Source organism: Drosophila sulfurigaster, chromosome 2R, assembly GCF_023558435.1.
Source record: "Drosophila sulfurigaster albostrigata strain 15112-1811.04 chromosome 2R, ASM2355843v2, whole genome shotgun sequence".
Taxonomy (NCBI): Eukaryota; Metazoa; Arthropoda; class Insecta; order Diptera; family Drosophilidae; genus Drosophila; species Drosophila sulfurigaster.
The window spans coordinates 33868452-33883648 of record NC_084882.1 but is presented as its reverse complement, the minus strand read 5'-3'; the positions used below and the strand labels follow the sequence as shown (position 1 = coordinate 33883648).

The following is a 15197-nucleotide window of genomic DNA, read 5'->3' as shown; positions in this document are numbered from 1 at the left end:
CGAAAATCGTTTAAATTGTAGTAGATGGATCTAGAAAGCAGAGAATAATATCCATTTTATTAGGGGGCTTTACGAAAATTGGGGTTAAGCTAAAATCATTCATAATTTTCGCACTGTATGTTTGTGCACTAATTTTGCTAATTTTAAAAAAATATAGAATTTCATTTAAAATTTAAATAAATTGAGCTGGCCTATCAATATTTCTCTTCATCTTTGGAAAATTGCTTCATCTGTTCATTCGATGACATGTGCATGTTAGCTTCCTTTGTTTATAAATCTTTAGTCATACATTTTAAATCCTCATGTAAACAATCATTTATGAATTAAATAAATTGAGTTAATCCATAGATTAGTTCTTAAAAAACATGTTTACTAATAAATTCGGTCTATGCAAATAATACGGAAGTCAACACTTTGCTAAGAAAGGACATTTTGAATTCTAATTAATAATTTACACGCAAGCAATCATTGTAATATATTAAAAAAATGCATAGTAAAATGCTAATTGATTTAAATTTTAAATTTAAAAGCATCATCTTTGAATTAAGCTGCCAGCAAAAATAGTGTGCACGTATGATGAAAAAGTTCTATGAAAAATTAGCAGAGTGCCCAGTCTTCTTAAGTTTCCAAGGAGCGCTGCCAGATCGCTAGATCACATCGCTCTGTCTCTTTTCAGGTATGAAATTTATCTGTTACTTTTCAAAGTGTAAACAGCATATTAACAATTCCCAATAAACTCACCAATTTCTTATTGATTTCCCTCGTCAGTTATAAAACGGCAATTCAAATAATAAATATCCATTTATTTATGCGATTTTATTTAGTTTTGAAGTTCTGTTCATTAATATATTCCGATGTGAATTTTTAAGTTATTTAAATAAATAATAGCGCAAATATCAAGCGACAACCACCAGATATGAATATGAATAAATGTGTTCGCTTTAACGGAGTGGAAAACGAAAAACTGTTGAATAGTTTATTGGCTTTTTTTGGGCTTTTACTTAATTGACATTGGTTGCTGTCGTTATTTGTGTAGCCACTAAAAATGCAGTTAAATAAAAAAAAACTCAACGCTGGTGAGAAATATAAATATATTGTAGTATGCCATAAATGAAGGGTAATTTATTTGTTTGATCTTAGGAGCTACACCTACATAGGTAAGTTATAAAAGTGTTGCATTAGTGGGATCGATTTATATTTGAATTATATTCCGGTTGAATTTGCTATATCCTTACCATTTAATAACTGATATTTTTGATTTAAGTTTTATTTTGGATTTCTTTTTTAAATAAATATAAGTATAGATATATATTTAATATCAGTTAATACTTGACACAGAGGATGAGTAGTTTACAATCCGACTAGTCTATTATAGAGCTGCTACAAAATACTTAAAAAGTACAGACAAAAAGTTCAACTACTGTTGATCTACTTTTCTTTCTTACATTCCTTCACTTTCTTGTCTTTTTTTTTTATAAAATTAATAACGATTGTCTTTAGAAAACTAAATTCACGTATATAATTCTTACTTGATAATATGTTTTAAATATTTTGTAATGACAGTATCAACGTTATTTACATACTGACATATTTATTTTACTTTGAAAGGAACTTTATGTGTAGAATGTGGAGTGGATGATAGAATCAGCCCCAAAAGTTCAGATCAGATATAGTTTTTGATTACGCTTATTTAGTTGCTTCAGTTCAGGAGTTCCATGCACTTGATTAATTTATGTATATATATGTTATATGTACTTTTGATTAGACTTACACAGAATGGATTAATACTTAAGATCGGTAGACCAATAAATACCGAATATCCTATAGAAGCAGTTACAAATACTTATTATGAGGCATATTTAACCCATTAGTTCTGTAGCGTTTAATTGTGAAATTAAATGTAATTCTTTTCCTTTTGATTTTTAAAATAAACAAAAAATTGAAATAGATTAAATGGTTTTTTTTAAGCAGTAGAGTTAATGGGTTAAACTGCCTTTTACACATTGACTAGATGGTTAATGGCGCACACTCGTCCAAAGCTGCGAGTTGTGGCCATAATTTGAACTAATCTTCAACTAAATTGTACTTTCATTTTGCAGCTGGAACCAAGTTTGTTGCATGCATCGAGGTACTTTTGCTTTCCACAGATCACAACACTCAAAAATTACTAAAGCTTTCAAGAGTTACTAGGCCCTGGAGGGGCCTAGACTGTGCCCTATCTACTCAACAGTTGCTCCACATTCAGCGTAATCTCTGGGCCAGGCCGTTGGGAGTTCTCTTGTGTGGCATTCGAGCTGCTGTTGCTGCTGCTGTTGTTGTTATTGTTGCTGTTGCTGCTGCTCAGGCTGTGAGCATGCATTCCATTCAAGGTGCGCGATGGTGCCGGCGACGTTGGAGCCGAGAGCAGTGGAGGACTGAGTTGCGAGGCAGCTGCAGCAGACATGGGAGGCAGCGTTGGGGATTGCGCCTCCAGTGTGGAGGGCGGACTGCGATTCAGATTGCTGTCCAGACTGCTGTGATGCTGCGATGAAGCAGGCGACAGCGGTATCTCCTCGATTTTCTCCAGATCCTGGGCTATGGATGAGGAGTTCTGCTTGTGCACCCGGCTCAAGGTGCCCTTGGGACTGCGTGAGGTGTCGTGCAGCATGGGTATCTCCAGCATGGAGTTTTTGCTGGCATGCAACAGCGCTGCATAGTTGCTCGCTTGCAGCGAATGCTGATGTTGCTGCTCCGCCTTGGATTGCTGATCGTCGCGATCCAAACTAAACTGACGACGCAGCAGGCGACTTGAGCCGGGCTTGCTGTCGAACTTTGAAGTGCTGCCGCTCACTGAGCAACCGCCGCTGCCAGGTCCGTTGGCGCCATGAACCGCATGACCAGATTGCGGATTATTCCCATACAGATATTTGCCGTCGTAGAACTGTGTGAGATTGCTCTCACTGGGACTGAGGCATTTGTAGTGATTGTATGGGGAGCTGAGGTCCATCATTTCTTCGATTTTCTTGTACAGTCGCGAACTGGAACCGCCAGTCGAGTTGGGCAGTCTATTAAAAGTATTCGGGTTCAAGAGACTGTCTGGCGTCAGCTCGGATAATTTGCGCGATTGTGGACTTGTGCTGCTTGGCGTTTTGGTAGGAAACTCGGGACACAGCGTGGTGTTGGGACTGATGGTGTTCGTCGAGTTCGAGTCCAGCGAATAGGAGTTGGGCAGATTGCTGGATCCCACGTCCACGTTGGTGGGTGGTGTTATTTCCACCTTGACTTCCACGGATTCTCCAGCCAGCGAGGAGCTTTGTGATGACGAAGGATTGGTGCTGGTGCGAGATTTATTTGCCTGTGCCTTCAGTCCGATGGAGTTGCGTATGAGCGACTCATCCAAACTGTCGACATGAAAGAGTTAAGCATTAGTTGAGTGTTTTTGGTATTCAAGTGCTTCACCTACCCATGGGATTCACTTAAAGAAAGCATGTGAAAAGAAGATATGGTTGTTTTATTAAATATTTTAATGACGCAATATGTATTCATAATTAATTAAAAAATAAAAATGTTTGTGATTCTGCTAACAGTTCGGATTAACGGGTGCCGAGTGTTGCCAACTGTCACTATTTATCAATCATCGGTCTATCGATAACGATCCAAAAAATACCAAACGCAAAATGCATACAAAAATAAAATAGCCGATAATAAGAATTTATCGATTTATTCAGTTAGCTTTTTCTTTTATTTTGCGCGGGAGTGTGATTTGTAAAGTGCATTTAATTGTGAATTTAAAGTAAATTTGTTTAAAAATGTGTTCAGTGAACTTACCCGATTGGCGGTGGCATCGGCAGCGGCTTGTCGAAGCCCTTCTTGCCCAGCAGCCAAAACGTGTTCATCATGCCCTTGCCCTTGATGTCAATGAGACCGCGCGGCTCAATCGAATAACCGCCACGGGCCTCGAGACGATCGCGCGTCTCTTGCGACATGTGAATGCGCCACGAAGAGCCTGCAAAGCAGCAAAGAGAATGTCAATAAATGCCCCCAAGGTGAGCCCGATTTCTTTACCTGTTGATTCCATTCTGGACGCCGTGTTAACGGTGTCACCAAAGAGACAATATCGTGGCATAGTTAGACCCACAACGCCGGCGCAGCACGGTCCAGTGTGTAGTCCAATGCGCAGTTGCAGCGGCACACCTGGCAAATGCTTGACATTGAAGCGTCCGCTTTGATGAAGCAGATCCAAAGCCATGGTGGCAATCTGCTCTGCATGATCGGGTATTTTCACTGGCAGTCCACTTACAACCATGTAAGCATCGCCAATGGTTTCCACCTAAATGAGAGGAAATTAATCTTTGAGTGGGTTTCCACACTAGCACAAAAGGTAAAATTCTTTAAAAATGTTGAGGTTGTTCAAAATTTTCTCTTCAAAAACGTATCAAAGATTTGAATCTTAATTTTCGAACGTTTTTTCTCGTTGTATATTAGGCAAATTTTTGCCTTTACCTTATAAACATTATAAGCATTGATGGTGGCATCGAATATGGTGTAGAGATCGTTGAGCAAGTCCACCACCTGAACGGGACTGCAGTGGGCGGCGATTGTTGTAAAACCAACAATGTCGCTGAAGTAGATGGTGACATCAGAGAATTCCTCAGGATCGACAGCCAGGCCCATTTTAAGTTTTTCAGCAACGGAGCTGGCAAATATTTGAAGAGAATAAAATAATATTAAGATAGTAAATTGAATTTAGTTAGTTACCTTGGCAACATGCGATTCAGCAGCTGCTCAGTCTTCTTTCGTTCTATGTCCAGTTGATCAGTGCGTTCCCTGATCAACTCCTCCAGATTGTTGGAGTACTTCTCAAGCATTTGGAACATGGTGTCCACAAAGTTCACTTTGCGGCCATGATTCAGCATTTTAAACCGTTCATAGACACTAAGTGGGAAAAAGAGTTAAGGGGAAGGAAAGTGGATTTAATTTTTTAAACAACTCACGAATTAAAGTCGGGACGCATGTCTGGTTGTTCGGCCCAACATTGTCGCATTATGTTGATGGCCTCCGGTGGGGCAGCGCCTTTGGACACCGATGGTCGTATCAGTGGCGGTGGCTTCTTGATTTTCGCAATGATATCATCCGGCGACAGCGAGAGCATGCAATAAGGTTCACCTCTGACCACAACCTCTTGCATAATGATGCCAAAGGAGTAGACATCACCCAGTTGGGTGCCCAGCTGAATGCGTCCATGCTGATGATGATGATGATGCTGTTGCTGATGCGTCTTCATGGTGCGCAGCAATTCAGGTGCCGTCCACAGCAGCTCCTTGGCATTACGTGGTCCCGGCGTTATGCCCTGCGCCTCGTAGAACGAATTCAAGCCATAGTCGGTGATCTTCAACACCCAACGGGCATCGACAACACAATTCCTGGAGGTCAAAGCGCCATGAACTCGCAAAGGTGAAGCATGCAAATATCGCATGCCACGCACCAAATCCGTCAGCAGACTGAGACGGAAAGACCAATCTAGTTTTATCTCATCCATGATTAAGACATCTTGCAGCGAGCCCCGCGAACAATAGTCAAACACCATAGCTGTGCGATTGGGATCCGACAGCCAGCCTATTAAGGGATTAATGTTCTCGTGTCTCAGTCCATGCGCCATCACCAGCAGATCCATGGCCTTGGAGCGCAGCTCAGCGGAGCCATTCAAATGTATCTCCTTGAGCTGCACCAGATCTCCATTGTAGCGAGCTCGCATATCCAAATGCGCTGGATTATGCCTCGCCAGACTCCCCGTGGCCGAGGAGACACTCTTGCCATTCACCGTCACCGTTGTTGTTGTTGTTCCAGCTGCTGCTGCTGTTGCCGCGGCAGCGATGGCGCCACTATTATTGCCGGGAGCCGCTGCGCCGGGTATCACAAATCCAAGGTTCTTCAGCGAGCCAATGGAACCCTTCAGCAAATCCGGTTTATCCACTTCGGGACCACCGAATTCCTGTAGCTGTTGCAGCCAGCAGCAGAGCATCGCTTCGATGCCTTCGTCCACCTGCAAAAGCCCAATTAATCCGGCCCTAAACGTTGGGTTTAAACTGTTTCGCTTACCCTACGTGAGTCCACCGGAAATACAAAGTCATTGGCCGACAGCACAATCTTGTTGGGTCCCTTTGAGAGTCGCTTGCGCAAAAAGTAATTTCTGTGGGTTGAACGCAGATAACGAAGAATAAATCGCTGATACTTGAGAATGAATCTTATATGGCGAAAAGGGAAACCCTCATATGTATTAGTTATGCTTTAAGTAAGGAATATCTTCTGCATAAACGAAAGGGAATTTTTAGCATAAGAGAAGGGAAACATTCAGCATAAGTTAGACTAAGGGAATTTTCAGCATAAAGGAAAGGATACTTTCAGCTAATTCATGATGAATTTCAGAAGGAGATTAGTATTATATATTAGTAGAATTAGGATTTGCTTCAAATAAGTATCTGCCTTTTAATCAATTTAGGAAACAGTCATCTTTTTAAATCTCCTTTTTTATTAAATTGTTCAACCGCCTACATTCGACTTTCAGCAATACTTAATTTAGTTGAAATCAATTAATCCAAGCCTCACAATTGAATTATATCCCTTTTAACAACAAAGAAACTCGACACGATCAAAAGACTCTGTTCTCTCAAGTTACTTTAAAGAACTTAACTTGTCGATCTTATTGCAACTTTGTTGAGCCTTATTGACTCCAAGCAATCGAACAACAAATACTTTGGCATTGAATTGAAACTTTTATGGTGCTGTCAACAGTTTTATCAGTGGAATTTAACTCTTCACTTGCTTGCAGATTTGTTTTCTATTGTTATCCAAACAACTTAGTTTCACTTGTCATTCGCTGCTTCGGTCCCTCGAGTCTAGTTTTTGCACCGGCGAAAGCAACAACAGCCAACAACTTGAGCTGCAACAACTTTTAGCAATTTAAACAAAAGCTTACAACTACTTTACAATTAGCTCAATTAACTGGAGCTGAGAATCATGCAGATTCATTGCTCTGTCTCCGCCCTCTCCTCTCTTCTTATCACCTGTACACTGTTCACCTTTTAGCTGGACTGCAAGTAAGCAAACAGTGCACTGTGCATCCATTAGCCCATAGTCAGCCCCTTTGGCTCTTGTGGCTGGACCATAAAAGGTTTTTACTGTTACGTATACATACTTACAACTAGTTGGCAATACAACGTAACGCACAGCAGGTGGCTGAAGGAGTGAGACCCATGGAAAACCGCAAATTCATGCAACAATTGTTAAGCCAGAACTTTGCCACGTGGCCAATAGACGGAAACAGAGACAGAGAGTAAGAGTGAGAGCGAGTCAGGTTGAGGTTAAGTGTATTATGCACATTAATGGGGTCTATCTAGACCCAGTCGAAACTCTTTGGGCGCACACGTGTAACGGCTGTTAAGTAGCCTGACCCAAAAGCCCATCAAAGCGACCATTAAAGTTTTTCTATTTATGGCACAGCTTTCGGTTTAACCACGACATCACACCAAAAAAAACTTTCACCTGTGCGTTAACCGGGCTGATAATCAACGGGATCATTCAGCATAAAACAGCTGCGCGTGTGCATCATTTATAAATACCCTTTAGAGAAATTCAAGTTCTAGTAGGGTGGTTCAGTATTTTACATTCATGTTGTCACATTGCAAGTCTAAACTTTGCACAGAAATATAATAGTAAAATGAAATGAAATATTTTGAAGACCAAAACTTATTCCAGCAAACAACAACAGAAAGTATGATTATTCAATTCAAAGAAAATATTAAAGTAATTTATTAATTTTAATATTAAAAACATTCAAATAAAATGAATCATTCTGAAGGCATAAACTGATTCCATCAAACAACAGAAAGTAGAATTATTTCAGGTATATTTTCAGAAGATATTTTGTACATTAAGCTAATAATTTTTCTTATTGAAAAGACTAAAATGTATTATTTATAAAGTAATATATATTTTTTATATATTTTTTTATCTTAATCTATACTAATCTTTTTCAGATTTATTGCTATTCTATTTCTTCCCTCAATAACTTCAACTTTGCGCTAAAAAGTAGGCAACACTTTTTCTCAAAACTTTGCTAAACTGCAACTTTAATCACTTTCTTCACTTTCGCTTTCCCAAGTGAACTTTGCAGGGTGTCTATATAGTGTTACATTAATTTGTAGCTAGTTTCATGTTTATCTTGGTCCTTTGGTCTAGTTGGGTGTCCGGCCTTGTTTTCAGTCTTTTTTTTCGTGCGGCGCACGCTAATTAAAACTTCATGAGTTGCATTTTGAGCGTCGCATTGTGTTGCCTTCGGGCCGAAACGCGAAGGCAAGCAAAAAAAAGCAAAGTTTTTAATTGTTGTGGCTTAAAGTTGGACGTGTAACTAGTTTAAAGGCTCTTCTGTCATTTAAAAACAGAATTTCGTAGCTGCAATTAATGAGCTCAGTTGCGGGAAGAGGAATGCGAAACGCTTAAGGGAAGTGTTGCTGACATGTCAAACAGTAAATGATTTGTTTAACCGCACTTGACATGCTATTGTGTGTGTGTGTATGTGTAATGTATATATGTATATATACAATATGTATGTATCTGCGGCATATAAATGTCAACTGCCAGGCAACATTTTTAGTGCGAAGCTGTAACTTATGCTACGCTTTGATGATTGTAATTAATTTAATGCTTCCTTTAATGGACGGCCATGATGTAAAGGTGTGTGCGTGTGTGTGTGTGTGTGTGTGTGTGTCGGCATGAACACGCTCGTAATTCATCTGTGGTTCCTTTATTGATTTTCTCTAAATGATTTCAACAAGGCCACAAACTAACCAATTTGCAATTTGCATTAAATGCTATCTGATAAATTTCTACTAATTTGTGCTTTTGCTAATTAAAGGCAGCTGATTAGCAATTAGCATGTGCAGGTGATTAGCTTATAATGGCCACGAGTTTCGTTGTCCAAGGATTAATATAAATAATTGCAAACATAAATATAATTAAAAGTGGAATCAGGCAAAGGTAATTAGATTTCTATGTTCAAATCAATATGTTTGCTACATAAATCACTAAATAATTAGCAATGTTGGTTTTATATTGTTTATATAATATTTGTAATTAAAATATAATATGTGATGTAAATTTAGCTTGTTAAGCCGGAAATTGCAGTTAATTGAAAAGCTTAATTTGAAACACAAATGTTTTCTTAACTAAGTTAGTGTTTGTCATAATATTTATAATTGAAATATTTATTAGAATAAATGTTTGGATGTCTGTGTTTCATCCTTTTCAGCTAGATTTGTCCAACACTTTAATCCTACAATCATTTATCCTACTGTCATTTATCAGACTTTCCACTTTCCACCCGGAAATTGCTATTAATTGAAAAGCCAAATTTGCAACACAAACAGTTTGAATTGCAAATACAAAGTTTTGGGCTTTAATATTAAATATTTATGTTAGCACTTGCCTAATGCCACACTTAATAAAATTAAAAGCTATCTAATTAAGCCTCATAACTAACATTTCGGCTATAAAATATTGAACACCCCGCGTGCTCCTTCTTCTCTTCTTTTTTTTGGCCACTAAAAAGCGCTTCAAATGCAATAACAGCAGCCAATTAGCAGTGGGTGAAAAGCGAAAGCGGCGCGAGGGGAAAGCAAAACCGAGTAAAAATCCTAATGATGAAAATTAAAATGGAAATTTGCCACGCGCAAAATATTTTATGCCCAAGTCAATGGGCGCTGCGTGGGCAAAAGATTTTTCGTAAAGCTTCGAAACAAGCATCGCCTTTCGGGCGCACTAATTGATTATTCCAATCTGGCGGCGCGTTTTCCCTTTCTCCCATCTGGGAATTGAGAGCTGAAGGTGTGATCTGTGGGATGGCGTGCCACGCGAAATAAGCACAAGCTGGCATAAAATATTACAAATCTGAGTGCAAATAATAAACAAACAACTAATTGAACATGCTCGGAAATTTAAATATAGCGCAAGTTGTTGTCTTATGTTTATGTGGCCTGAAGCTAAAATCGATTCGAGTTAGGATTTGATTTGAGTTTTTCCAGTGAAGTTTTTAATAAGTTGACAGAACATTCAAATGACTTATGACTTACTAGGTATATTGATACAGGTTTTTTCTGCGAATAGTTCTCATTTACTTGGAAATTTCCTTTGATATCTTTTGAGCTTAAGAAAATGCTTTCTTCGAATGTGTCATATTGAAAATTACAAATAATTTTGCATTTATGTTTGTTGCTATGAGTCAAGAGTATAAGGAAGTCAAATGTTATCTACAAATACTACTTTATTGATATAGGGTATTTTTGCGAATAGTTTTCCATTATTTATATTTTTTCTTTGACGTTGCTAAGATTGAAATGTATAACTAATTTAGAATTTATATCTGTTGGTATGTCTAAGATAGTCGAATGTTGTTGAATATTGTTGAATTTATTGGATGTTTTCTTTGATTTCTTTTGGTGTGTAAAATATTTGCTGCTGAGTATTGAAATATATGCAACAAAGTTTTCTTTTAAATGTGCTATAATGACTAAAGGTTCGAAAGAAGTTGAATGTTCTTGTAGTTTGATGTATTCAAAGTTCTTAATGTTTCTGATGGTTGTCTCAAGTAGAAAACATATGTTACAACTGAAAATCTTTTTGTTTTACTCAAATTCGTTGACTAATAAGGTAATTTATTATTAAGTATTTGCTATTATTTTGTTGAAGTTAGTAACACTAATTTGAAAATTTTGTGCTTTTACTTTTAGAGTCGTTGACTCTATCAATCATATTCAATCTTAATCATCATTTTGGAAATTTTGAACTCTGTTTTTCAATCAATCTTAATCTTAGTATTTTTAGTATTATTTTGTACTAAAACTTCACTCACCTTACTGCAATGCCGACCGCAACGCTTGCGGCCACCATGATGAGGATTAGGCCAATGCATATGGCGGCTATTGTCCAACAGATGGCGCCACAGTGCCACATTTTCACGCTGCTCACCAGCAGCCATTCATCGTAGCCCGGCTGAATGGCGTGTGTTTTATAACTGCCCGCACCATTATTCTCAGCGCCATGCTCAAGAATCAACAGTGGCCGCCATTTGTATGTGGCCAGTGCAGCGTCGAGAACAATATCGAGTACCATGAAATCGTATTTCGGCATTGTTGCTGCTCCCTTAGTGGTTGTTGTTGTTGTTGTTGTTGCAGGCAGCAATGCAATATCGGACAGCAACAAATCGTATAACGAAAACAGATTCATAAAGGGTCGCAGTTTGTTGAGGCTAGCATTTTGATGTGGCGACGGTGGCAACGACGTCGTTGTTGTTGTCGTTGTCGTTGTTGTTGTTGTGGCTTCTTCCTCTAGCTCTGGTGTTGTACGGAAATTTTGCACCATCGTCATGCCAATTCCGGCCGCATTCAAAAAGTGTCGATGCTTATCGCTTAGCAGCGTCAGCACCAACAGATTGCTGGTCACTAGTCCGGAGACGGGTCGCTCTGTGTTGCCATTAACAGTGCTATTACCATTGCTATAGCCATTTCCATTCGCATTCACATTCTGATTCCCATTCCCATTGCGTGCCAAATATTTGTAGAATCGATGCTCGACATTCAATGAGCTGGCCACAATATCGATGAGCACCACTTTTGTGTGTTGCTGCTTGGCCCATTCCCGGCTCTGTAGCCAACGCAGCGTGCTATCATCATTCAACGGCGCCGTAATAATAATTGCTAAAAGTCAGTGAAGTACACACAGAGGTGAAGAGAGAGAGTGAGAGATTGGGAGAAAGCGAAAAAAAGAAAGAAAAAGTAGTGTGAGTTGTGGTTTGGGGTTTCGTACAAAATGCATCTCGACTGCTGGCCAATTTCCATTGACGACGTTGCGTATACGTACCTCGACCCGGCTTATCCTCTTCATGCAGGTCACGTATTCGTCCGCCAATTTCGATGCGATAAGGTATATGCAAGTTGGTCGCTATGGCCAGCGGTAGGCCCCAATTGTCGTCTGCAAGTACAGAGAGAAATCACATATCGACTGTGAATAACTGTGTATGCAACGTGTGTGCGTGGCAACTGTGTGTGTGTGTGTGACACACACTTTCATAAAGGAAGAGAAGCCAGGCACATCCTTTATGTGATTGTGTCGCACACATGTCACACCTTGTGGTTAATGTCGTTCATGGCGATTGCCAATTTCAACTCCCATCACAGGCAACGCTTAAATTGACTGCTTCGATGCATATTTCTACTCTTTGCTTAAGATGCAGCCACGATAGTTGGTGATTGCTTGGTGAAATTGTGCAAATGTTTGCGTTGAAATGCAAGAGACCTTCTCTTATATCGCTTTGGAAGAATACACTTGTGAAAGTTTTCTCTAAACTTGACCTTAAAATTAGACTAATATTTTTCCTTTGGCGTTGTTGATCTCTTGAATTGTACGCAAATAAATGAATATTAAATAAATGTATCTAAAATCAAGAAACAATGCTGTGTAATAATGTTTATCACTATTTTTGAACAATTTTTAGAAGCAGACTAAAGCATTAGATCTGTTTCATAAGCAAATAAATGAATATTAAATAAATATACCAGGCTTTGCCGTACATAAGAAAAGGGATTCATTTCAATGCCGTATATCGTATAACCCTTTTTATTTTCTAAATTTGTTTAGAACATTATTTTCCATTGTAACTCGTGTTCATAGACTGCTTTAATACTTTCTTTAGCATCGTATCTTAACTATAACATAAATAGAATGAAGTTCTGTTATGTTTATGTTACAATATCGCTATCCTTGCCATACTATTATGTATTTAGCACTGCCAGCCTCATACAATATTCCCAAAATACTTAAACAGAATTAAAACATTTGCGATTTAAGATTTAGTATGACTTAGATATATTATTTTCAATTTGCTAAAATTTCACAAATGTTAATGATACTTATAATGATTGAAAGTTACTCATATACTCAGCTGAGATAGTTCGTTGAGATAGTTCGTTTAAAATCTACATGAATTGAAATGAATTGTTAAATTTTAAACTGCTCTCCACTTCGTAAAGTGAACCCGTAATCCAAGAGGCGCTTTCTACTTGCAGTAACAGCTTTTGAAAGCATCCTTTTGGATTGTAGGCACAGCATCGCGAGGAGCAACTTCCACTATTTTGGGGGCAGGTGCTTTTGGTGGCACATCTTTGCCGTGCTTCGCCATGTAGTCGCAATCTCGACGAGCAGCATCGGGACAAGGACACTTGTCTAAGCTGGCGTTGGCAACGAGTTTGTCAAACTCCTCTTGCTTCATCGGCGCCTTGGCCACGTATTTGTTTTTTGGGACAAGCAAAGATCTTCCAATTGGGATGCACAGGCAGATAATCGGTGCCATTTTCCATGAATTGCGCAGCGAGTTGAATACAAATCTCTGGATCATCAACAGCTTTCATCAGCTTCTGTTCAAACTGAGCTTCCTCCTCGGCTTGAATGCGTTTCATTTCAATGATTTGGGCATCGAGGTCAAGACGATTCTTTGTTTGCTGGCACAGTTGCATTTGACGTGTGACTGGCGGATGCACAAAGCGATTCTCGATCATTTTGTTCTCCCTTTGATAAGCTTCATCACGCATGCGTCGCTCAATCTCCTCGCAGATCTGTTTCTTGAGCAGACTATAATATTTGGCTGCCTCTTTGGCCTTGAGGCGCGCCTGCTCAGCAATGTTGTTCTTGCAGCAGATGTCCACGTGGTTCAGATCATCGATGCGATCATTCATCATCTTCTCGATGCCCAGCTCCAAGTTACGCATGCGTCGCACATACGCAATGTATTCCAGCGTCACACGACGCAGTTGCTCTTTGCCTAAGCGTATGCGCTCCCTGGCCTCCGCCTCGAGACGCTGCGTTTCTCTGATGAACTCTTCGTGCTCATGCTTATCTGCCTCCCATTCGGCCAGCTGCTGGCACTTGCGACGCCTGATCTCCTCGAGCAGCTCGAGGCGATACTTTTCCTTGTCGTAGGTTCCCAGATGATGGCCCTTATCGAACTCTTCAAGGCGCAGCTCCTCAATCAACTTGTCCACCTTGATAGTATCGAGTCGCTTCTCTTCGAGCTCTTTTTGTCGTTTCTCCTCGTGCTCCTCCAGCTGCACCTTAAGCACTTTGCTCACCTGCTCCTGCACCTGCTCGCGTTTGCGCATCTCACAGTAGTGCTGTCGATCGTATTCCTTCCAGCGTCGCTGCTCCAGCTGCAACCAATACTGCTCTCGCTCACATTCGCGTCGCTGTTTGCGCAGATTCTCACGCATCTGCTCCTCGAGGCATTTCTTCGTATTCTGCTGCTCCTTCTCGCGCATCGCCTCGCGTATTTCGTAGCAATTTAGCATCACCTGCTGCACTCGCTTCTGCTGCACAAACTCCTTGTGTCGCTTGTCGCGTTGTTCCTTGATCTCGTGCAGCTGCTCTTGACGCTCGCGTATGTCTTCGTCGAGGCGATTGCGCACCTTGCTGGAGAACTCCTTCTCGAAGACCATTTCCTCCTTGTCGAGCAGCGTCTTGAGTCGCTTGCTGCGCTCGTTGAGCTCTTCGCGAGCGTTTTCCTGCGCCTTTGTCACCAGCAGACCGATCTGCGTGTACAAACTCTTGCGATCTGTGCGCTCAATGAACTGAAAGTGTTCCGCCCCCTTGCCATTTGATTGCATTATTAAATTGAATTTGAAAGGAAGGTGTAAAGAACTAGCTAGTCAATTTATTTGTTTTGCTTTACGTGTTGTTTGAATTGAGTTGGAATAACAAAATGAGTACTCAGTTGTATAAAATTTGTATTCCTTTTGAAAATACTAAAATATAATTGACTTTTTAACAATATAAACATATTAAGTATACCTGGCCCTCGCTTAACTCGGATTCTTTTAGCACGAACTCGGTCTTACACGGTTACAAATTTGCTCCCATCCCCTTTTAACACGCTAAAAACCTCGTTCATACACGATTTTTTGATAAGGAGCCACCAAAATATATATATATATTCAATATGCTACAAAACTGTTTCTCTTTAAATGAATGATCTAAGGCAAACATCATAAAAGTCAACTCTGAACAACAATAAACGATATACCGAACAAAATAGAACGAATACGAGTAAAAAGAACTCAATAGTTCTCTGATCAAAAAATGAACAACCAAACTTAGTAAACTAAACGAGTAAATTT

The 15197-nt window shown here is 39.7% G+C and overlaps 2 protein-coding genes across 2 annotated transcripts in view; both read right to left on the bottom strand.

The window, feature by feature from the left end:
- Positions 1–805: 805 nt before the first annotated feature.
- LOC133837152 (uncharacterized) overlaps positions 806–15197 on the bottom strand; it is a 68376-nt gene continuing 53984 nt past the window's right edge. Inside the window, 9 exon segments of the mRNA XM_062267827.1 lie at positions 806–3380; positions 3808–3985; positions 4045–4309; positions 4483–4675; positions 4738–4914; positions 4974–6022; positions 6079–6169; positions 10886–11729; positions 11893–12003. Of these exon segments, the coding sequence (XP_062123811.1) occupies positions 2216–3380; positions 3808–3985; positions 4045–4309; positions 4483–4675; positions 4738–4914; positions 4974–6022; positions 6079–6169; positions 10886–11729; positions 11893–12003 (4073 nt within the window). The 3' untranslated portion in view covers positions 806–2215.
- Positions 12897–14792, bottom strand: LOC133837536 (trichohyalin). Its single transcript, XM_062268332.1, is given in 2 exon segments — positions 12897–13330; positions 13332–14792. Coding segments are annotated over 2 exon segments (1599 nt in total). The 5' UTR covers positions 14688–14792; the 3' UTR covers positions 12897–13087.